Source organism: Hermetia illucens, chromosome 1 (genome assembly GCF_905115235.1).
Source record: "Hermetia illucens chromosome 1, iHerIll2.2.curated.20191125, whole genome shotgun sequence".
Classification (NCBI taxonomy): domain Eukaryota; kingdom Metazoa; phylum Arthropoda; class Insecta; order Diptera; family Stratiomyidae; genus Hermetia; species Hermetia illucens.
The window spans coordinates 140,968,385-140,991,339 of record NC_051849.1 but is presented as its reverse complement, the minus strand read 5'-3'; the positions used below and the strand labels follow the sequence as shown (position 1 = coordinate 140,991,339).

Genomic DNA, 22,955 nt, shown 5'->3' with positions numbered 1-22,955 from the left:
CTCAAAAACGAAACTTATTCATTTTTGCATAAAGTGAGACAATAGTATTACTTGGCAAGTATTCGGAAGATATAATGATAATAAATAAGAAGCGAATGCTTTAACTGTCGGGATTTCGTCGGCATATCACATAAATCACCTGTCGCGGTTTTAAAAAAAATTGCTAAACTCAGATTTCTTAGTTTGCAGTCCTTTACACCTTTCAACATTATATACAAATAGTTATGAAGATAACTTTCTACCACTGCTATACGGAATGGCAACAAAAACCATATAGGCTTCGACAAAATGCAAATGTCCGATGTTGAATATTGATATAAAGTTAAAAATGATCAGAGAGCACATTCATTCAGCTGGCCTATAAGCAGTTTATGCGCATATACATCTCTGAGTGCAGGTAGCGTAATGCCAGTCACGCTACAGAAACAGCAAGAAAGAATTGTGTCCTGGCTTGTAGAGATTTACCGTAGCTGCATTTCTTTCGGATACGTACCACACTCTTGCGCGAGCGGTTTTCATGCCGAAAGTGGACATACGCGGCCATCAGTCCACGATAAACTTTCCACAAATTGGCTTCACCTCGTGACCCTAGAGCGCGTGCTGGACATCCATTTAAGGATGATGATGGAGAGGACAACCTTAACCTAGTCTCAGTACGCCTACCTCAGATGGACGAGGTAATTAGCACGGTTGGGCTACAAGCAATATCCCTAGCTGCTTTCCTGGACATTGAACCAGCGTTCAACAACATTAATACCAAAGCCAGGAGGGAACTACGACTACCTGCTCGAGACGAGCCAGTGGCTCATAGTTCATGTTCTTCTTCACGTATCAATAATGTAGGCGGAGCGATAGCCCTTGTCAACTAACAGCACGTTAGGCTTGTTGTGTGGAATGTGCCGATCAGTTAGAATTTTCCAGTTCCAAATACATGCTGTAAGCAGAATTACCAAGTAGTGCTTGCGGCTCATATCGGTAAACCGGACTTGTTCCCGTGATCAGTCCATGCTTGTATGCAGGGTTTTGATGATGCCCTTACATACAGCATTATGCCTGTTCCTGTATTGTATCGGGGCGGATGGCGGCCACGCGGTCCTGAATGGCAAACATGAATTCCTCCGTGTCAGCAAAGAGCTCCCCAGCACACAGCCCTCTGTACGACAAACGCAAGTCGTCAAATGGCTGCCAAAGACAATTCACGTGTTTACCGTGCATTGCCTTCAAGTTAAGTGAAGTCAGTCCACACATACAAGGGATTCGCCTGCTCTTTGCTGTAAAAATAAGCGCGCAGCGAGTCAATTTGGCGATGAAGTTGTGCCGCCACATCAACCACGCCCCTATCTCCAATGTCACGAGGTAGATTCATCCGTTTCACGGCCGAGTTTGGATGATGCATTCGGAATTTGGACATTGCCCGTAACCGCCGCTGGACGTTTTCCAGATCGGTCTTTGTTCACGGCAATATTCACTTCATTCAATGCATAATCCAGTGAAGGGATAGCGAATACACTCAGTACGCTTATTTTATTCTTCCCCAAGAGATGTGACTTCAGTACCAGCTTTACACGCCGCAAGAATTCGGACAGCACAGTATCCTTCAGATCATCAACTCGAACATGAGTTCCTTGCAGAATTTCTAGGTATTTGTATGGGTCTGTCTCGGTCATAGCTTGGATGTGGAGGTCACCAATGCTATCTCCGGCATGTGGCATGTGATGACCTTTGCGGATGGCTTGGATTCAACATTTGTCTAATCCAAATTCCATCCGAATATCACGGCTGAATATGCCTACTATTCGCAACCGACTTTTAAGTTGGTCGTCAGTACCAGCATACAGCTTGATGTCATCTAAGTACATCAAGTGCGTCAGCCCGCACTTAGCACGTAAAGCCCTCTAGCATCATTCAATAGCCATGAAAAGGGTTCAGTGCCATGCAAAACCAAGGGGGACTCAACGAATCCCCCTGGAAGATGACTCTCCATATATGGATAGGCTCTGAGGTATTAGCACCCTCAGATGAACGCACTGATAAGGTAGTATGCTACCCTTCCCTGACTCTCACTACAAAAACTTTATTAGTTCAGGATCAATGCAATGTCGCCGCTTCTGCTCCCATCGACTCTTGGTCACCAGTTTCCGCGATGACGTCAGGTCGAACACGCTCCATTATGATGGGCAGCTGCGAGTAATAAAGCGGTCCTGGTCTGCACAGTCACGTGCACGAATTACAGGAAACGCTTGGCGAATCTCTGTTACAACAAGGGGCGGTAAGATGTTTTACTTGCCCCCGCCGTTGTTTCGTAGTAAGAGAGGAAGATGAAGAGGTTCACTTCTTCAGTCCACTTCATCCGGTAAATACGCGAATCTGCTGAAGCTGCGAAACAGCTGCAGCAGGCGGAGCAATGCTCTTGGCCGTCGTAGCGCCCAGACGTCAAACCGCCCCACGATTAACGGTTTCCACGCCGTGTTGTCCATTACGGAAGCCCGACCCAGTCACCAAGTCAGACGACTCCCGCCGGTTATCCGTACCGGACCTCAAGTTTCTCCTTCTTCTTATAGATGGATTTGCATTTTATACCTAACTGCTAGGTGTGGTGTAATCTGCAAGACTAAAAAGTACCTGCACTTTCCTCACCTAAGGAAGGCTTTTATTACGATAGCTCGAGAGGTTTCTGTCATCAATTAGCCGCGAAACCACATTGACAGAGTGGTGTAGAAGAAACCCCAATGTAGAAGAATCATGTCACATTTGCAGGAAGCAACATATTTGAAAACGAAAAAAGACAAGGAAGTGTTGCGATAAGTGTTAAAATCCCGTTCATAATGTATATGCGGCAAAAGTAACTAAATACGTAATTAGAATGCAGTCAATAAAATTCAAATTATGTCGAATAAATCTATTTATTACAGTGTAATAATGTCATTATTTTTTTTATTAGTGCGTAAATATCCATTCCAATTCCATCCTTTTGTTCGTAACCATGATATTATGAAATGTAGTTATTATTGTAATCATTGTACTTATATACTTTATAAACAATTAAAAAGGAAAATAATCTTCCATAACTTATTTATCTATTAATATCTATTCGCATTTTTCGTCTAGAAACTCATTTGCTTTCTGATATAATACATGAATAACACGAATTTTGTGTATGGGTACCCCTAGTCATATGTATGCGTACTTTTTTAACTTCAAAATTTCCTTTGTTATTTAGAAAAGTAGAAAAAATTGTGAGATGACTTCTCTATTATTTCTGCGCAGACAGGTGCCGTAACAATGGTATCAAATGACCAGTAACCTTCTTGGTAATCTGAGGTCAGCGAACTTTGCCATGACTCATGACTGCAGGGCGATTGCGTCTCCTGCCTTTTCATATATCCCCAAAATGTTTGAAAGCTAGTTTTCATGAATTACCACCCTAAAATATTGAAAATTAGATTAGACACTCTCTTCTACTTAGAATCCAAGCATCCCGCCAAAATTGCTGCCCGAAAAAATTTTAGGTGCAACATACATAATGTTCTACGATAAAGGGCCTATCATTAAACCTTTTGGTAGTCCACGGATTTTGTTGTAGCTCGTAGTGCCTTTATTTGTGTCATATATAGCTATCTATCGGAGAAGTAGTTTTTTCTATTCTCATATGCAACTAAATGTATCAAAGGTTGTTTTTACAATAGGCGAAACGACTGTGTCGCCTCTAGAACTACTACTACTTTGTGCTCCTTCGAAGACATTTTTATGAGATTCATGATCATGCTGATTGGATCAACGAAGTGCTACCCTAAACTCGTTTTGCTTGCCGATTAAGAGCAGTTTATTATAAATAATCCGCACCAGGAAACTTGCATATTGCTCGCAATCTGTATATTGACACATATGATGCTTTGTTGGACCCAGCCTAGCTATAGGGAAACCCACTAAAGATACATTTTATCTCAGAGGAACACTCTCCGATAATCGAGAAACGGAGAGTGAGTACTGCCTCGGAAGTAACACCATGCTGGATTTCCTCTCCTTAATGGCTTGTGTTTTATTCAATAAATTCACTACAACAAAATATTGCTTCATTCTATTTTCAAACGTATTCAATACAAGGCACAAAACAAGAGTCCCAAGAAAACCTAATCTAATAACCAATGCAACCGATCATCTGCCTACAATTTATACCGATTTAAATAATAAAATATCAGGCGGTTGTTCTAATAAAACGATATCGGTTCATCATATTCCCCTGAGGGTCTCGATTCTTGTGAACTTTTTTCAAAGTAAGATACAGTTTCTTCAATTTCGAGACTATCAACTTCTGCGAGAATCTGTTTAACTTTAAATTTTCCGATAAATATGCCCATGGTCAGGTGAGATGTAGAATAAATGAACGAACCGCGAATACAATAATAAAATATAAAATAAAATATATACATAGACTAATGATCTTATGAACGTTCCAATAAGTCCCCGATATTCGACTTAAAAGCAATGGTGACTGTAGCGAAGACAATCCTGAAAAAGCCAACCATCAATTTATAGGCAGAGGGAAAGCGATTTATAGAATAGAGCAAAAATGTAAACAACTTCGGAAAAGTAGCCGTTATCACTTTGATTATGTTTGGATCGAAAGAATCCTTAAAAAATATCAAGCCTAGAATAAAGCAAAATATCTTTCGGAACCCCGTACCCGGGAATAAGTTGAGTAGGGCAGTTTCGGCAGATGATCTAAGAAATTTGCATGAGAATGGGTTTCAAAATGTATGGAAAACGAAGGAGAGTTCCATCTTATACCACTTTATTTCTATTGTACTCGTATGTAAAAAATATTAACGGCAAGGTTTTTAATTGAGTTCCCCGAAATATTGAATTGTTGTACTAAACACAAAATAAAAGTACAACACAAACAAGACAGCCTTTGTCTTACGTCACGTTATGACAAAATGGAGCTTATAGATGTAGACATTTTATAAACATCACCCTTTGTCGCTCCAGGAAACATTGAATACTTGCATCTGTCGGGCGATCTTCAAAAGTGCAAATTTGATCGCACAATAAAATATTTCAAGGCCAGAACCCAGAAATTGGATAGTAAAGTTTATCAGTACGAGGAAGGGAAGATTCAAAAATGTGGATATGGATGTGTTTCAGCTTATTGCTTGAAATGAACCAAAAAAAACTGAAGCAACTTGCAACATTTCCAATGATTTTTTAAACAATGTATCTGTGCACAGATTTGCAAAGCCTCCGCATGAGGGTTTGCACCAGTAGAAGAAATGAAGACAGAGAAAGCCTTCAACGGAAGAAAGGAAAGCTGGGAACTGGTTTGATTCCAAGTTGTGGAGTTAGAACTGTGCTAACCGGACATCGCACCAGAAAACTTTTTGCTACGCACCTTTTCAGAAACCGTGTAATGCTACTAGATAACACCCGAACGTATACGTATGACGTGCGGTAGCCTCCTAGCATTAATTTTTGGTAAGTCGAAATAGAATCACGATGGTATTATTTACAAAAAGAAAGAAAATGGGAGATCTTTGCTTTCAAAAGATGATCTCGGAAGTAATCAAGATAAGGAACTTCTAGGGAGCTTTTAAAAGATGATCTGGGAAGTAATCAAGATAAGGAACTTCTAGGGAGCCGATATTTAGAGACGGGCCAACTGCCCCGACCTGGCAACTCAAGTCTCATATGGAAACATTAATATACGTTGAGCCGATGCTCACCTATGCATTTTTAGTTACTGGGTCAAGGTAAAACAAGAGCTTTTCTCCCGTAAACTAGCCTTACTATGAAAAAAACTTTATATCTGAGTATTATCGCGCCATTAGTACAACATTCGGTGCAGCGTTAGATATACTAATCAATTTGTAACTTGTTGATGCTCAGAACACAACAATGAGAACAACTCGATGACTAATTCGTTTAGATCTATGCGAAAATAGTAGGCGCGATGGCCAAGGAACCCCTTGATCACCCAAAAAATCTGGGCGACATGAAATTTCAGATAGAACGCAAAGTTTGTCCTGTCTAGAAGCAAGATGATATGCAGATATGGTAATGGTATTCTGACTGGCCACGCATCGCTAGCTTCGCTTATCTTTCGAATGAAAGTATTAAAAGAGGATAAGTGTCTAGCCTCAAACGAGGAAGCAGAATTCATGCAACACTATGCGAGTACCCCGCCCAATGACACATCAAGCATCATATTTTTGTTGCTGATTTACTGCAAGCAGCATCATATCCATTAACGGAAATCGTGTGTGGTTTGTAATCGTATCTGAGATATTTCATTGGACGGGGACGTCGAAAACAATGGTCCACCACGATCTAAGTGCTCATAGACTTAGCATTTTCTCCATCCCATACATCACTACATGCGGCCCTCATGTCGTAATAAAGGAAATCAGACAAAATGCTTAACGGCTGTAACCCTTAACACGAAAAGTGCGTGAGAGAAGGTTGGCTTTGACATCCTGAAAAATTTCTTGGTTAGCACACGACTTCCACTGATATTTTTGCAACTCACTTATCATCACGCTCACAAGGAATAGCAAACTTTTAGAAAACACGTAAATCATTCAAACTAATTACAACAATTTTCTAGAAGAACCATTACTTCAAATATGCGAATTAGAAAACACGTGAAATTTAAGTTTAAACCACAGCTAGAACTATAAACAGAATGTCTAGACACATTTGGGTTACACCCCAAAAAAAAACACTACCCATCTTTAGAGACGTTGTTAGACATATCATACTTCTTAGTGATTAGCGCAGCAGAAGGTCGCAGTCCATATCTCACTGGCAACAGTTGAAAACTAATCAACTGAGGTATGAACGAATATCTGATTCAAATCAGGATAATAACCCCAGGTGAGCACTATTGATCACATTGCCTCCTAGTACACCATTATGATCTTCAACTGCTCTAACACTCTTCGAGGCCTGGATTGTTGCACCATCAATTCTTATCGCAATACTTTCTCAATGGCGTAAGACAACACAAAGGTTATGCCAGTATCTTCCTGAGGTTCTATCCTCTTCTTAATAGTTTCGAAACCACCTCTTCAAAACCAATTAATTAAACAAGACAAAGCCAAAACGTGTAAGAACTATGCACTGAAGCTGGCAGTGCTACAGACGCTATCAATTTGACGGGTGATCTTTGCCCAGCAGCTCCTTACCCAATGAACATGTATCCCATTAATTTCGTACATTTCTTTGCTCACCATAGAACTCACAGCCATTCATAAAATGATACTGATTCTCCCAATACTCAAAGAACCCGGCAAGGGATGTTGTGGACAATCCCAACAAACCATGTTAAATCCATCCATCGAGATTTGCCATCTATTCTGGGCGCTATTTGGTCTTCATTCAACAGTTAGTAGCCTTTATCAGTTTGAAGGTCATCGAAAAACAAAAACTGTCACCACAATTTGGTCATCTTTTTACCATACTTAAATTTCAATTGAAATAATAAAGATGTTTAAGTAAAGGAATCTTCGGCTGCTTCTCATTAGTCATAGTCTGTGAGTAAAATGTCTTATTTTCAAGACCCATTTAAAATAGGGGTTTTGCCTGACAATTACATTCACTGCAGTACTGGCATTCTATGATTAATTAGGTCACAGTGAATTATAGGAAACACGATTTGAGCTTACTGTAAAATTGTTAATACTGCTAGGATATAGACTGACTTTCTGTTTCACATGGTCATACACATCCAGTTTTTCATCAGTCACAATGGCAAAATTATAGCAAACTGATCGTTCGTGGCAATGACTGATGGATTGATAACTTGACCGATGAATCTGGTTGGATTGATGACGGACTAAATGTTGTCAATTTTGGTGGTTTGACTTTGGCAGACTGATAAAAAGCTAACCGTGGAAGGTCGGCCTTACACACTAAAGTGAAGTGTCAGAGCAGATCAGCAATTATTTAACATGATGAGCAGCGGAACTAAGCTACACAAATAAACAATGAATTCAAGTATCAATATCTACTATTTTATTTTTTCATTCTCTTTCTAAAAAATAATCCGATACTGACATATCCAAAAGCCAAAATCATAAGAAAGAAAGAGGGAAATACGTAGTTGCTGCGACACTGTTCAATCCTCATAAATTATTAATAAATATTTAGTTCGCAGCTAATAAGGAACAGCGAAAGTGGGGCGCCAAGCGCCATTTTAGAAATTATCTTCTCCAATGGTAAAATCATCACGAATCTTTTGTAATTTTACAACCAAATCGTCCACTGAAACCTCACCATGCACTTTGTTATCACGTGTACGGACGTTCACAGTTCCCGAAGATCTCTCCTTCTCGCCAACAACCAAGATAAAGTTGAATTGTGCCAATTGTGCATTGCGGATCTTCTTATTCATGGTATCGCCTGCATCTAGATCAGCTTCAGCCATAAATCCAGCAAGGTGAAGCCGATTTCTTACAGATTCCGCATACTCATCGAATGCGGGTCCAACAGGCACAACCATAACTTGCCGTGGAGATAACCAGAATGGCCATTTACCCGCGAAATTCTCAGTTAGAATGGCAATCATCCGTTCCACAGACCCTAGAATTGCTCGATGAATAATCACAGGGCGTTTCTTTTCACCAGATTCCGAGACGTATGAAAGATTGAATCTGGAATATAAAGAAAGAAAAATGTTTTTTGGTTGATTAGAAATCAGATCTGAGGAAAATAGAAAATGCTTAGAATTCAGTAAAGTGAGGTATTTTTCAAAATCAGGGAACCCATCTAGTGAAGTGCTATGAAAAATGGACATACTGCAATCCATTTTTGTCTAACGTTTAACTATTCAAGTTCGTGGAAGCTATGAAAAACCCTACCTTATTGGTAACTGGAAATCCAATTGAACTGTAGCACATTGATGAGCTCGTTTCAATGCATCTAGAATAGTAATATCAATTTTCGGTCCATAAAATGCTCCATCACCGGGATTCTCCTTCCACGGCAATCCAAACTCATCCAAAGATTCAGCCAAAGCCTTCTCCGCCTCATTCCATTGCTCTATATCACCGAGGAATTTCTCAGGGCGTGTAGATAATACCAAATTGAAGGAGAACCCGAAAATGGTGTAGACATGCCGTAAAAAGTCCAACGCGCCCATCATTTCCGATTTGATTTGTTCTGGTGCACAGAAAATATGCGCGTCATCCTGTTGGAAACGTCGAACTCTTGTCAAGCCAGTCAAAGCCCCAGACAATTCATTCCGATGTAATACACCAAAATCAGCCATTCTCAGCGGCAGCTCCCGCCACGATCTTGTACGATTGTCAAACATCAGACTGCATAAAATGGGTTTTTATCAGTTGTGACCTTGAATAAAATACATTTCAACTTACCAATGACCTGGACAGTTCATGGGCTTCAAGGCAAATGTCTCTTTCTCAGCATCAAACGAGAACATATTCTCAGCATAATGCTGCCAATGACCAGATGTCTGCCACAATTTCACATTGTATATGTTCGGTGTAATGACTTCCTGGAAACCTCGTTTCCTATATTCTGCCTTGATGAAATTCATTAATGTATTGTAAATATGAGCTCCTCGCGGTTGGAAGAAACAAGATCCTGGTGACAACTCATGGAAGAAGAACAATTCTTGCTCCCTGCCAATTTTCCGGTGATCACGTTTTGCAGCCTCTTCTTGGACCTTCTCCCATTCTTTTAATTGCTTAGGATCGGGAAATGAAATGCCATAGACACGTTGTAAGCTTTCAGCGTCTGCTTTGCCTTCCCAATAGGTGGACGAATTCTATTCGTACCCAGAAATGTTTTAAAATTTCATTTATATGGATAGCTTCGTAAAACATCATCTGCTTTTACCTTTGTGATTTTTAGAGCTTTGACTTTTCCAGTATGTCGCACATGAGGTCCTCGACATAAATCAATCAAGGGTCCACATTTGTAGACTGTCGTAGTATCCGTGTCGACTTTTTCGTTCAAGATTCGCTGCTTGAACTCATTGTAGCGGAACATTTCGAGTAAATCGGATTTTTTCATCTCTAGCCGCTCAAAAGGCTGCTTCTCCTTAGTAATTTGCTTAACAAGGTTTTCCAAGGCGGGGTAATCATTTGTGGAAATCTAAAACATGTAAAAATGATAACGTATCAATGAAGCGGAAAACATTTTTTCGTTATTCCATTAATGATAAGATACGACACAACCGAACAACAAATATACCACCATATGAACTGTGCTTATCTCCTCTTTCTTTATCTCTACGAAACCATGACATGACATGATGAATACGTTGCTTTTCGTTTCAGTTACAATACTGAGTACTCACCCCTTCGCCGTCGATGAACATATCGTAATAGAAGCCACATTCAATTGGTGGCCCGTAACATAACAGCCCTCCATAAATTCTCTCCATCGCCTCACCCATGATATGAGCCGAACTATGCCAAAACACTGCTTGCGCTTCAGGATCGTCGAACTTCAGGAGCTGCAATTTGCAATCTTTCTCGAGTACTCGATCCAAATCCCACAGTTCGCCGTTTACTTTAGCGATTACTGTATTATCAGCAAGCCCTTGACTTATTCCCTTTGCAACATCGTACGGGGTCGACTGCCAGGCAGTAGCATCAATTTGTTTACCATCCGGCAAGGTTACTTTGATTGGAGTCTTTGGCTGTGCTTCTAGAAAAGCCGCGTATTCAGTTTTGCATTTTTCCCATATCGCATTGCGATCATCAATGTACTTGGGCAAGGGGCTCAATTCTTTAGCTGAAAAAAAGATCAAATCAAAAGATAAGCAAAAGCAATATGTTATAAGAGATCCGACTAAGAAATAATAAATACTGGACGAACTATGAGGACACAATATCGCAAGGCGAATTTTCAAATGGAAAGTCAAGCATTGGTCGATCCTATCGACAAAAGATACCACATAATATGAGCAAAATCACCAAACATTGAAATGGGCGGAAACGTATTAAAAGGGTAGAAACCCCACCTCAAATTTAACTTATTGAAGCGTTTATATGAGAAAACGATCACTTTCAATATATTAGGAAAAATAGGAAAGATTTTCCAGCAAAATTAATAAGGAGAGTAACGCTCCGTGGTATTGTAGAGAACATGAACATAATTATAATTAAATCATAAGTCGCCAGGAGCCGATGGAATTACAGCCGAATTGGTTAAATATGGAGGCGACCAGTTACACCAAGTGGTTCATCAACTTGTGCTCAAGGTATGGGACAGCGAATCAATGCCTGACGATTGGCAGCGAGGCATAATCTGTCTCATACATAAAAAGGGAGATATGACACAGTGCAGCAATTATAGAGGTATCACGTTGCTGAGTACCATCTATAAGATATTCTCCACTATCTTGCTAGGCCGGATAGCCCCATACGCCCAGAACATCATTGGCCCATACCAAAGAGGCTTCACTCCAGGCAAATCAGCAACAGATCAGATTTTCTCTCTGCGGCAAGCGATGGAAAAACTGTTGGAATATGGACAACAGTTGCACCATCTGTTCATCGACTTTAAAGCCGCCTATGATAGCATAGCCAGGGTAAAACTGTACACGGCCATGAGAGAATTCGGTATCCCGACGAAATTAATAAAACTGACTAGGCTGACCCTGACCAATGTGCGAGGCCAGATAAAAGCAGCAGGATCACTCTCAAGACCATTCGACATCAACAACGGTCTACGACAAGGGGATGCGCTATCATGCGTCCTCTTTAACCTGGCCCTCGAGAAGGTGATCCGTGATGCTGAGGTGAATGCAAGAGGTACGATCCTCTTCAAGTCCACCCAACTACTGGCCTATGCTGACGATATCGACATCATGGGAAGAACCACCCGAGACGTTCAAACTGCCTTCATTCAGATCGAGCAGGCGGCGCGAGATCTTGGGCTGCACATCAATGAAGGCAAGACAAAATACATGGTGGCAACGTCAGCACCGAAGACGAATCAACCAACAACATCAAACCGCACTGGTCAAACACAAGCACGAACAAGAATAAGGATAGGGGAATACAACTTTGAGACCGTTGATAATTTCTCCTATCTAGGGTCGAAAATCACAACCGATAACAACTACGATGATGAAATCCGCGCACGGTTGTTGTCAGCCAACAGAGCCTACTTCAGCTTACAAAGACTGTTCCGCTCGAAACGTCTCACCATAGGGTCAAAGCTCTTACTGTACAAGACTATGATCTTGCCAGTCCTCATGTATTCCTCGGAAACTTGGGTTCTTAGCAAGAAAAATTGCGAACTCTTGGCCGCGTTCGAGAGAAGAATCCTCCGAAGAATTTTTGGCCCCCTCCATGAGGATGGACGATTCCGTAGCCTACACAATGACGAAATCTATGAGCGATACCATGACCGTCCGGTTGTGGATAAAATCCGGCTCAATAGGTTACGGTGGGCGGGTCACTTAATCCGTATGGATGAAGATGATCCCACCCGGAAAGTCTATAAGGGCAATATCTATGGTAGGAAAAGAAGACGAGGCAGACCCTGCCTAAGATGGAGCGATGGCGTGGGCCAGGACGCCAGACAGCTTTTAGGGATATCGAATTGGTGGACCTCGGCGCAAAACCGGGATGTCTGGAGTTCCTTATTAAGGCAGGCCTAGACCGGATACCGGTTGTTGCGCCGTTGATGATGATGATGATGAACATAATTATCCATTCCCTGAACTTCCCTTTCTTGATAAGTTTCCCGAAAACCTTGGAGATGTTCATGATAAGCAGAGAGAATGATTCCATCAAGATTTGAAGACGATGGAAGACCGTTATCAGGGTCAATGAGAGAGGAGGATAATGGATAAAGGTTGGAGCAAAATTAGATGGCTCTCAATAAGTTCACGAAAATCTAAATTAATTTCCTAGAAATTTCGTGCTCTTACTATGCTGCTGCTGCTTATTTGAAAATTACAAATAAATTCTGCTGTAATCATATGTTTCCATGTGTTAGTACATTTTCTGTATTGAATAAATTATGTTTTTACTAGAGTGATTCTCAAGAGGGCATTTATGTCATCTATTATATGGAACTAACTACTGAAATATCAAATAAAATCATAAGATTTTGCAGATTGTAGATTCTTGAAATCAACCACAAGCAGATGGAGCGGTAATCCAAACTCCAGACACTGATCCACAATGAACCAGAGAATGTTAATGTGATCAGTACGAGAGGATCCAGAACAGAAATCAGGCCCATTGAAAGATTTGCGATCAGCTGCATTAGAGTAATCGTTATTTTCGGCAGCTTCCGCTTTCCTTTCCAAACGCTACCCTGAACTCTTCGCACTTTGTCAAGATAATGAAGCTTCAAAGCTTACCCCTACTCGCAATCACATCTCTTTCAAATTGGCGGAAATAAGCATGCTAAGGGCCCCCGATACCTTTCTTGAAGAGAATGCCCACATTAATAAATAAACGTTTTCGATACCCAAAGTCGTAAGTGAGAAATCGGCATTTATCCCTAGGCGCGCTTCACGTTTCAATAGCAAGATAAGTTGCTAGCTTACACATTTGTATCCCTCCCGCGAGAATAACTTTTATACCACTAGGGGAGATTTCAACATCATCAAAGCTTCCACGGTAGAAAAAATAATCTGGAAATAGTTCTTCGAGAAAAGAACTGTGGCGAGTTACCGATAGAGAGCTTAGAGTGTTAGTGCCGTGAAAAGTAGCAAAAATGGCGTGAAATTCAATTTTTTTTTCTCAACTCTCTAGAATTTTTACGATAGTTATCTGTTCCGGCCAGTCGAATATGCACACCCAATTCAATTCGACTGATGCAGTTAATCAGAGGTCGCGCACACAAAACCCGGGCTGAGTTCTGCCTTCTTCTTTTGGTGTTCAAAGCGCATACATGCGGCGGTCAATTACCTGCTTTCCCGTTTTGCTCTAAACATTGTGCATGAAACGTATTTCGGTAGATTGGCTAATATTTTTATTTACATATCCAGAATTAGTCCTCGAAATATAGGTATCTGCACATTTACATAAAAAAACTAGCAGAAAGGCTACTTCATTTTTTAATGACTGCTAATGACTAATCACTGCAAAACATAAATTTCATTTAATTAGAAATTTTACTTCTGCTTACTGCGACATTTCTAATGATAGATGTTTTCCAAAGAATTGAAAACATTCATCATCATCATCAACGGCGCAACAACCGGTATCCGGTCTCGGCCTGCCTTAATAAGGAACTCCAGACATCCTGGTTTTGTGCCGAAGTCCACCAATTCGATTGAATTGAAAACATTCCCAGCCTAAAACCTGTACATGTGCCACTATATGCAATAATATGCTTTTAACTTGTAACATGAAGATCTTTTAATTGGGGTTCAGCTTCTAATTTAGCACCCATGACGTGTTTGCAAATTAATATAAGGGAGCAATATCTTCGGCCACGCTGATCCATATCCGAGGTGAGGCAGCGTCTGATGAGTTACCTCTGTCCTGGACGAAACGGTAGCCATCTGTACTTATTCTGAAGATGTTTTACACAACACAAAACAACTTCCTGAAAACCTGTTGATGGAATTGTTTCCTCCCAAGGGTATATGTTAATATATATTATTGTTAAGAAAACTGAAATTCAAAATTCAGCATGGAAGTCGCAAGTTTGGCGAGAGAGTCCGTTGAGAACTCCCCACAACATCGAGCACGTATGCAGAATGGTATATTTCTACATGGTTTAAACCAGTGTGCAAGTCCCATCAAGGGAAGGTGTGAAGGTTTGGATTCGATACTTGCCTAATCCAAATTTCATCCGAATATCACGGCTAAAAATCGGCTCACTATCAGCAAACAGCTTAATGTCATCTAAGTACATCAAGGGTGTCAGCTCACACTTAGCAATTTCGGCCATATTTGATTGCGAACCCATATCCTTTAGCATTATTCAGTAGCCATGAAGGGGATTCAATACCATGCAAAACCAAAGGAGACTCAACGAATCATCCTGGAAAATGGCCCTTCGTGTACGGATGGGCTCTGCGGTATTGGCACCCTCAGATGGACGCACTGACAAGGTGGTATGCCACCCTTCCATGACTGTCGAAAAATACTTTATTAGTTTGGGATCAATGCGATACAATTTGCAAATTTTTGTTCATATTGCTTTTTCTATCATTTCTCCCTGAATAGGTAATTTTACATGCGCGAAAGCCACGATTTCAGTTATTTTCATGGTTTGAAGAAATAAACAAAAAATGTTACCTCCCGCAATATGGCAATGCTTCATGATTGCGGATCCACCAATTATTTTTCAACAAGATAATGTTAGAATTGACATTACAAAGTTTTTTTCCAGTTAACCCGTTGGAGGTGCCGTCCCCACGTACTCGAGGAAGACGATCAGAACCAATTCTGAAAGTGAATCATCTGAAGTGCACTAGTATGAATGCTGAACCTGTACACAGTGCAAAGCAGTACCGCTGTGCCAATCACGGCAGAGCTCAGATTGTAGCCTCCAAATCAATCTGTGTTCAACAAGGACCGTGAAATACTACCTACACGGCATAATTGATAAGCAGTACTTCAGCAGAAATAAATTGAAGTTCTCGGTTTCTCTGCAAGCCTCCAAAACAAAATATTATTGAAAACTTTTGGGGTCATCTTTCAAAACCCAAATGAATTAAAAACAACTACTTTAAAAATTACATAAAAATTTGCAAAAAGAAGAATAGAGACTCAATAAAATACCAAAATATCATGAGGTGGGTTTGGTTGCCTAAATTCCATTCTACAATGGCAAAAATATAGTGTCTTATCTTTTTACCCTATATGGCATATGGTGGCAACGCCAGCACCGAAAACCAACCAACCAACATCAAACCGCACTGGTCAAACAGGAAGAATAAGGATAGGAGAATACAACTTTGAGACCGTTGATAATTTCTCCTACCTAGGGTCGAAAATCACAACCGAAAACAGCTATGATGATGAAATCCGCGCACGGTTGTTGTCAGCCAACAGAGCCTATTTCAGCTTCCAAAAACTGTTCCGCTCGAAACGTCTCACCATAGGGTCAAAGCTCTTACTGTACAAGACTATGATCTTGCCAGTCCTCATGTATTCCTCGGAAACTTGAGTTCTTAGCAAGAAGAATTGCGAACTCTTGGCCGCGTTCGAGAGAAGAATCCTCCGAAGAATGTTTGGCCCTCTACATGAGGATGGACGATTCCATAGCCTACACAATGACGAAATCTATGAGCGATACCATGACCGTCCGGTTGTGGATAAAATCCGGCTCAATAGGTTTCGGTGGGCGGGTCACTTAATCCGAATGGATGAGGATGATCCCACCCGGAAAGTCTATAAGGGCAATATCTATGGTAGAAAAAGAAGACGAGGCAGAACCTGCCTAAGATGAAGCGATGGCGTCGGCCGGGGCGCCAGACAGCTTTGGGGATATCGAATTGGTGGACCTCGGCGCAAAACCGGGATGTCTGGAGTTCCTTATTAAGGCAGGCCTAGACCGGATACCGGTTGTTGCGCCGTTGATGATCTTTTTACCCATCTAAAATGGTGCTCAGAGGTGGCGGTGTGGAAGACGAGGCGGCAACCCTGTCCGCCAAAGCAAAACCAACTGGCCGAGGAAAACCGGTGGTGGCACCGCGAGACGCTGTACTCACTTTGGCTTGCCGACCGTGATGCAGTAGGCGAATGCTCCAAAGAGCTAATCAGGGCGATCAGACCCGAGCTCGGTTGTTTGCGGTTGGCCCCCTAGTGGGAGTTTCATGGGGATTGTGGTGATGCTCAAGCGAGAAGAGACCTTCGGGCCTCTGCGTGGTGTTGCGTTTCAACACGGGTGTGGTAGTCTTTAGTTCGATAGAGATTTAGGTAGGTCTTGCATCCACCAGTATGAATGCTAAGCCATGCACTTGGTATAGACTGGTACCGTTGGTGCTTGTCACAGCGGGGCTCTGATTGTGGTCACAAAATCACTCCGTGTCCTAAGAAGACCGTGGGATTAAGTCTTCCAGACAGGTGCTCACGTAAAACCCTCAAGGACTTCGAATGCTTTGAATTACTCGATTTATTATACCGGAAACCCTTATTTTTTTACGATTTCTCCAAAAACAGGAGGTGCCCTATCATTTTTACCGCCACTGAAAATACAGAACTTTGAACGCAGAAGTTAGCATGTCTGACAGCGCGGATTCTCAATGAGACAAAGGCAAAAGGGATCCTAAGGGTCAAAAGAAGTTTGCCGACAGCCATCAACTTGAATTGATTATATTCCCAATTAAGTAACTTAAGATAAATAACTAGATCCGAATTAAAGTCACGATAATGGTTGTCTCAAGGAGACAGCACGATGAGCCTACTCGTCGTAAAGATTTGATAAAACGTGACAAAAAATTGAGTCACTTTTGAAATGATGAAAAACTCAAGAGATATGACTGCAGAAAATCTGCCCAAAAGAATATTCTTTAACAGAATATAACAAAATTGGAAAACCTGGGATAGATGCAAAGAAAGCGCGGACGCGGGATCACATTGGCTAGAGGTCTATAGGGACCCTAACGAAGTTTGTTGCAGTAAATTAATGAAGGCTCTCCTCACTTACTCAGAACTATCAATGGAACTAGGGAGGCTGATGTAATAATGTCAACTTACCCTTATTATCGCCACCACCGCCGCCAGATTGTTTCTGTTTCTCCTTCTTCATTTTTGAAGCCTGCAATCAGAGAAGAATCCCAATTAGACAATAAATTCGTCCTGCCTCCAAGCTATTATCGGCAACCACACACAGAAACAATCAAACATGCATCGCTCGCTAGCCAATTTCAAGTTTGAAGCAATATTTATTTCACTTAACATCCAAAACACTCCGAACTGCTTGAGATCTATCGAAATTGTGTGGAGTTTCTAAGAAAGTGACTAATTTATCTGAACTGCAATGACGCAATAATTTCGATAAGTTTCAATGAGAGTTGCAGTTTTGGAGTGTGAGTCCTTCTTCATTCACAGGCCATTTACAAGACGGTTGCCGTGCAGGACCAGAACCAAAACATGTGCGCTTAAAAACACTGACCAAGGTTGCAAAAGTATTCCTGTGTGTGGTGAGCCGTCTTGGAAGTGCAGCGAATATTAATTCACTGTCGACACGCGATAGAATCGACTTGGTTTGCCAACAGCGCAGCGAAGCCGAAATAATATTCATGACTTGCACAAATTCACACACGAGCCTCTTCTTTGCTTTTTAATATAATATAGTTAAAATTTCACCATGCCTTCTCGTTCTTTAAGTTTAAATTTTGCAATTCCGGCACCACGTTGTCAACCATCTTTCGCTTTCGTATACAAAAAAGAGAATTAGAGACGGAGCAAGACGACGAAACGTCAAACGTTTCGCCGAGAACGAGACATGTGGTTTGAATCATTGATTAAGACACTGTCACAGATCTAGGATTACAAGCGAAAGACGAAAAGTGATAAAAATCAATCAATTTCATCCATTCTGCATTGAAACCGGTGATAGGGAATCAATACGCCGAAAGCAAGGCAAAAGGAGGCTTCTACTGAATACACTTCACCTTGTTATTTTTCTTCGGCATTATGGGGCCGAGTTTCGCGTTTTCGACCCACTCGAAATGAGAAAGTAGAGTGCATCAGTTAATGCCTAAATGTGGGAAAGTACACCAATGGTAGGATATTTATAAATTTTGAAAAAATACGCACGAAACACTCCCGGCTAAACTGTACAGAAGCAACTTAGCGCATTATGAAAACTACGGAAGAAACCGGAGGCAGTACTAGACTAATGTAACACCTAATGCGCGCGCACTTCTGGGGGAAGCACCACTTTCTGAAGCTACTTCGTTTGAAATAATGAATGCTGCTCCACATTGTCAAATTAGCGCTAAATAAAACCAAAAATCAACTTACTTTGGACCCCCACATTTAGTCCAAAGAAATTGTATAACCAATTGTATATTCATTTCATATGCCGACTAAAGGAAGTTATATTTCAAATTGAATAGTTCAATATTATAACTGTAAGCGAAACAGAGAAAGGAAAATGTTTCGATCATCACGAAAAAAGTAAATAACGGACAACGTTGTCCACTAACATCTTCATAGCATTTTGTTATTTTTGTTTCCTTTTTATTTTGGCCTTACCATTGTAGCGGTCTTCCACGTCCTTATCATCTAAAATAAGCCATAAACAAATAGTTACCATATTTTTATAATGTAATATAATCCAGCAGCACCAATGTCTTTTATTTTAAAAAATTGGAATAACCGGAATAAAGGTTTTGTGTTCATCTTATGTGAGAAACTTTTTACGCACATTTCGCCAGTCTTATATGGCTAAACACCCAAAATATTTCTTCATATTTTTCCAAACTACAAGATACAAGATAGATAAGATATACAAGTACCTATTAAGGAGGTCATCCCGTGTGAAGGCCGTTTTTTACCTTTTTTTGAAAAATTATTTTAGAGGAGTGGATAGAGATAGAAACGTGATTTTTTCACCATATGTTTACTGATATCTCTAGTATATGTGATAAATTTTCAGCTTGATATCGTAGCTAGTTTTTGAAATACGTGTCAATTTATGCACCCATGTCCAAAAAAAGGTGTTTTTCTGTGCCACGCTAGAGGGCGCTGTGTTCATCTGATGAAAAAAACTAAATGGCATTTTAATGTGGATAAAATTTTACGGTCCGCAAACTAGGATAATTAGAAAATATTAAAAGGTAAATTTTTGGTGGGCTTTTAAACTTAATTTTTTGGATTTTGGCGTTTTTTACGGCTTTTTTTATGAATAAAAAAAAAACGACCCATCCGATTGCAATTATCCTAGTTTGCCGACCGTAGAAATTTGAAGTCGTGAAAATTTCAAAGAATTTGATTGGATAGATTTTGAGCTATGGTGGCAGCCGATTTTCAAGATGCAGTTTCGAGAAAAACGCATTTGAAAATTTAAATGTGATTATCAACAGTAAAATTTTAACTCACCATTAATCTGCTATACCTAGTCCGTAGAGAGCACCCTCCGTTTCTTCAAAAAAGTCTTGTAAGCCCGATTGTTGCTCTCTGGTTTCAATTCTGGCACTTTTAGCGAGGTCAGTCGAGCGTCGTTCGGGACGCCAAATTCGCGCTTCATTACAGCGGTCGACATAAACCTGACATATGTGACCAACTTGACATCCCATTGTCACTAGGATTTTGAGAATGCCAATGAGTCCTTCATTGAAAATAATTACAGCAGGAAAAGTGGCTATTTCTACGACCTTGGCCCCAGAATGAAGGTGTTTAGGAGCGAAACTCCAAATCAATGCATTTAACGACTCATTGTTATTCTGGGTCTCTGCTCCTAAACACCTGTTCAAGAGATCATCTCGTGACAAATCTTCGTAGATTGTCAGAGTGAAATTATGCGGTGTTTCCAACGATTAATTAATTGAAATAATAAAACTTGTTGTTTCTTTTTCGTTGGTGTGGGTATTTATTCTTGCAAATACCGATATATTAACGAAAAAGAAACAACAAGTTTTATTATTTCAATTCGTAGATTGGTTTGATGACTGTTTGAACTTCTTCAGTCAAAGATGCCTTCTCGTGGTGGAAACTATCCACTTCTCCTTTAGCTTCCGCTATGCGCCATTTGCACCAACTGTCCTCGCCTGCTGGTCAATTTTGATGCTGAGGATTTTCGTCTGTAGAACATTTATGGAAGAAAGTTACCCAAATTTCTTGCTTCATTCCTTCTATCGAGTTTACGTATCGCCGAATAGCTAGCCCAAAAAATGTAGTGAGGTGGTTAATAACCTTATCACTAAGTTTTCCACCCCCTTTTCCACCAATGCCTTTGTGATTCTTCTTTGCATTTCTAAGCCGCGTTCCCATTCTTTTCTCGACATGTCCTACGCATTCCTTTTTTACTACCATGTATATTTTATCATTTGCAGAAATTTGTAGAAATACCGGAGAAAACTCCAGCAGAATCCAATATACAATATACAAAACTTGTCGCAATTGGAACATCCATGTTCATGCTTGCTAAAGTTTCTTTATTGATGTTGATGCGAAGTCCTTTTTCTTCTCTGATAAGTATCGCTTCCCATGAAATACTCGTTTTTTAGTGCGAGCATGACGTTGAACGTTAAAGCGATCTCCCTTCGTACGATCCATTTAAACAAATCACTGAATACACAAACAGCACAATACTTACAACAAAATATACCTGAGTATAGCTTGAAAGCCTTTCAGTGCTCATTCTAGACTGGATTATCCTTGTTATTCCAAACAGCAAATAAGTTTAGACAATTGATTGGTTTTCCATCTTTTCATATTTATACCTGTGTTCGAATTTATAAGGCTCAGGTAAAAAACTAACAGGTAAAAAAAGATTCGATGCTCTTTCTCATCGAGTACTCTAGCCGCGCTGCAAACTCCTTACCTGTTTAACACTGTAATTTCTGAACGACTCGGAATATCGGAAAATCCCTTTGCCCACATATTCTCCACTATATATAGATACAATTCATGCAAAAAAAAAATCGATTTCTCCAAACCGACACTCGGGATGCCCCCCTTAAAGACGTAGATATTATGTTCACTCTACTGTATTATATATGCATATAGATAAATTGATCACAAACGTACTTCCAATTTACTTCGTGCATGAAAGTATACATATGTATATATAAAGTACGTATATTGAATACCGCTTGTTCAATGTACAAATATATTTATCTGAATTATCTGGAGTAATTGATATTGATATATAAATGATTAAAAACTAAAACAAAATGTTTGTGTGTATGTGTATGATGACGTCATACACGTTTTACAATGCACGAAATTCACCCAAAATGTAAAAGTTTCACCTTCTTCTCTTGTTAATAATAGTTGGATTTCCTTCAAACTTTCCAAAGTTATGCCTCATATTATCGCAGTAACGGAGGTTTCCGGCTAAATTTTTAAAATATGCTAATATACTATGGTTAATATTATATGTACAGATATCGGATCGGGATGTATTTTGAAGCTTAGATTTCGTTTAGATACTCCACTGTAATTTTTTTTTTCAGATTTTTCGATTGAATAGTCGTTTGTGTCACACAAAACCTAAAAAATATGGACCGATGATATTTCCTACTCATACAAGATAACACTAATGTGGTAATTGCTAAATAACTACTGTCGGATTTTCAGGAGCCCAAGTTAATGATTTTTCTTGTTAATATCGTCGTACGGAAGGTCGCGGTTCAAATCTCGTTAGCGGCAGTGGGATTTGTGTCGTGATTTGACGCCAGATACCAGTCGACTCAGCTGTGAATGAGTACCTGAGCCAAATCAGAGTAATAATCTCGGGCTGCTGACCACATTGCTCCTACAGTGTACTGTAATGCTCTAACACACTTCAAGGCCCTGATCCAATATGGATTGTTGCGCCGACGATTATTATTGTTAATATCGTCGTTTAAGTAAAAATAAACTTCTGAAATGGTAATTTTTTATCAGAACAACCACTACCATTTTTCAATGATGCGCCATCGAATCGGACAAAAATATATGGCAGCTCGTACCCTAAACCTGATGTCTGACTGGAAAATGGCTCTTTCTTTTAGTTAAAAATTGTCGTTGGCTCAACAATTCAATTGGATCTTGACCTTGAAGCGCATTAGAGCACTTCATTCAAGAACATAACGGTACACTCCGTCATTATTACCCTGGGTTTACTCATCGCATCTGAGTCGACTGGTATCCGACATCCAGTTTGGACAGAAATATTTCTACTACCAGTATTGCTGTAGTTCTTGTTATATTTTTTACTTTCCCGTAAGCGTAGTTATCAAATTTCAAATTGTTTCTAACAAAAACCCTTTAATATGATTCTTATGTAGCCAATGATTACGGAAGACGCCTTTGGGTCTTCGTCTTCGTGGTATGTTAACATCATTAGTATTT

At 40.2% G+C, this 22,955-nt stretch overlaps 1 protein-coding gene across 4 annotated transcripts; it reads right to left on the bottom strand.

The window, feature by feature from the left end:
• Positions 1-7,987: 7,987 nt before the first annotated feature.
• LOC119655382 (threonine--tRNA ligase 1, cytoplasmic) lies at positions 7,988-18,746 on the bottom strand. 4 transcript variants are annotated; one of them, XM_038061268.1, is made up of 7 exons: positions 18,566-18,746; positions 17,646-17,706; positions 10,319-10,758; positions 9,856-10,113; positions 9,372-9,784; positions 8,856-9,314; positions 7,988-8,648 (listed from the first exon to the last, which is right to left on the bottom strand). In XM_038061268.1, exons 1-7 carry the CDS (start codon positions 18,584-18,586, stop codon positions 8,192-8,194), a joined length of 2,109 nt encoding a protein of 702 aa, XP_037917196.1. In that variant the 5' UTR covers positions 18,587-18,746; the 3' UTR covers positions 7,988-8,191. The 4 variants fall into 4 exon arrangements, with proteins under 4 accessions (XP_037917196.1, XP_037917182.1, XP_037917189.1 ...); XM_038061254.1 differs by lacking the exon at positions 18,566-18,746 and adding an exon at positions 18,263-18,413; XM_038061261.1 differs by lacking the exon at positions 18,566-18,746 and adding an exon at positions 18,064-18,256.
• Between the last annotated feature and the right edge of the window lie 4,209 nt (positions 18,747-22,955).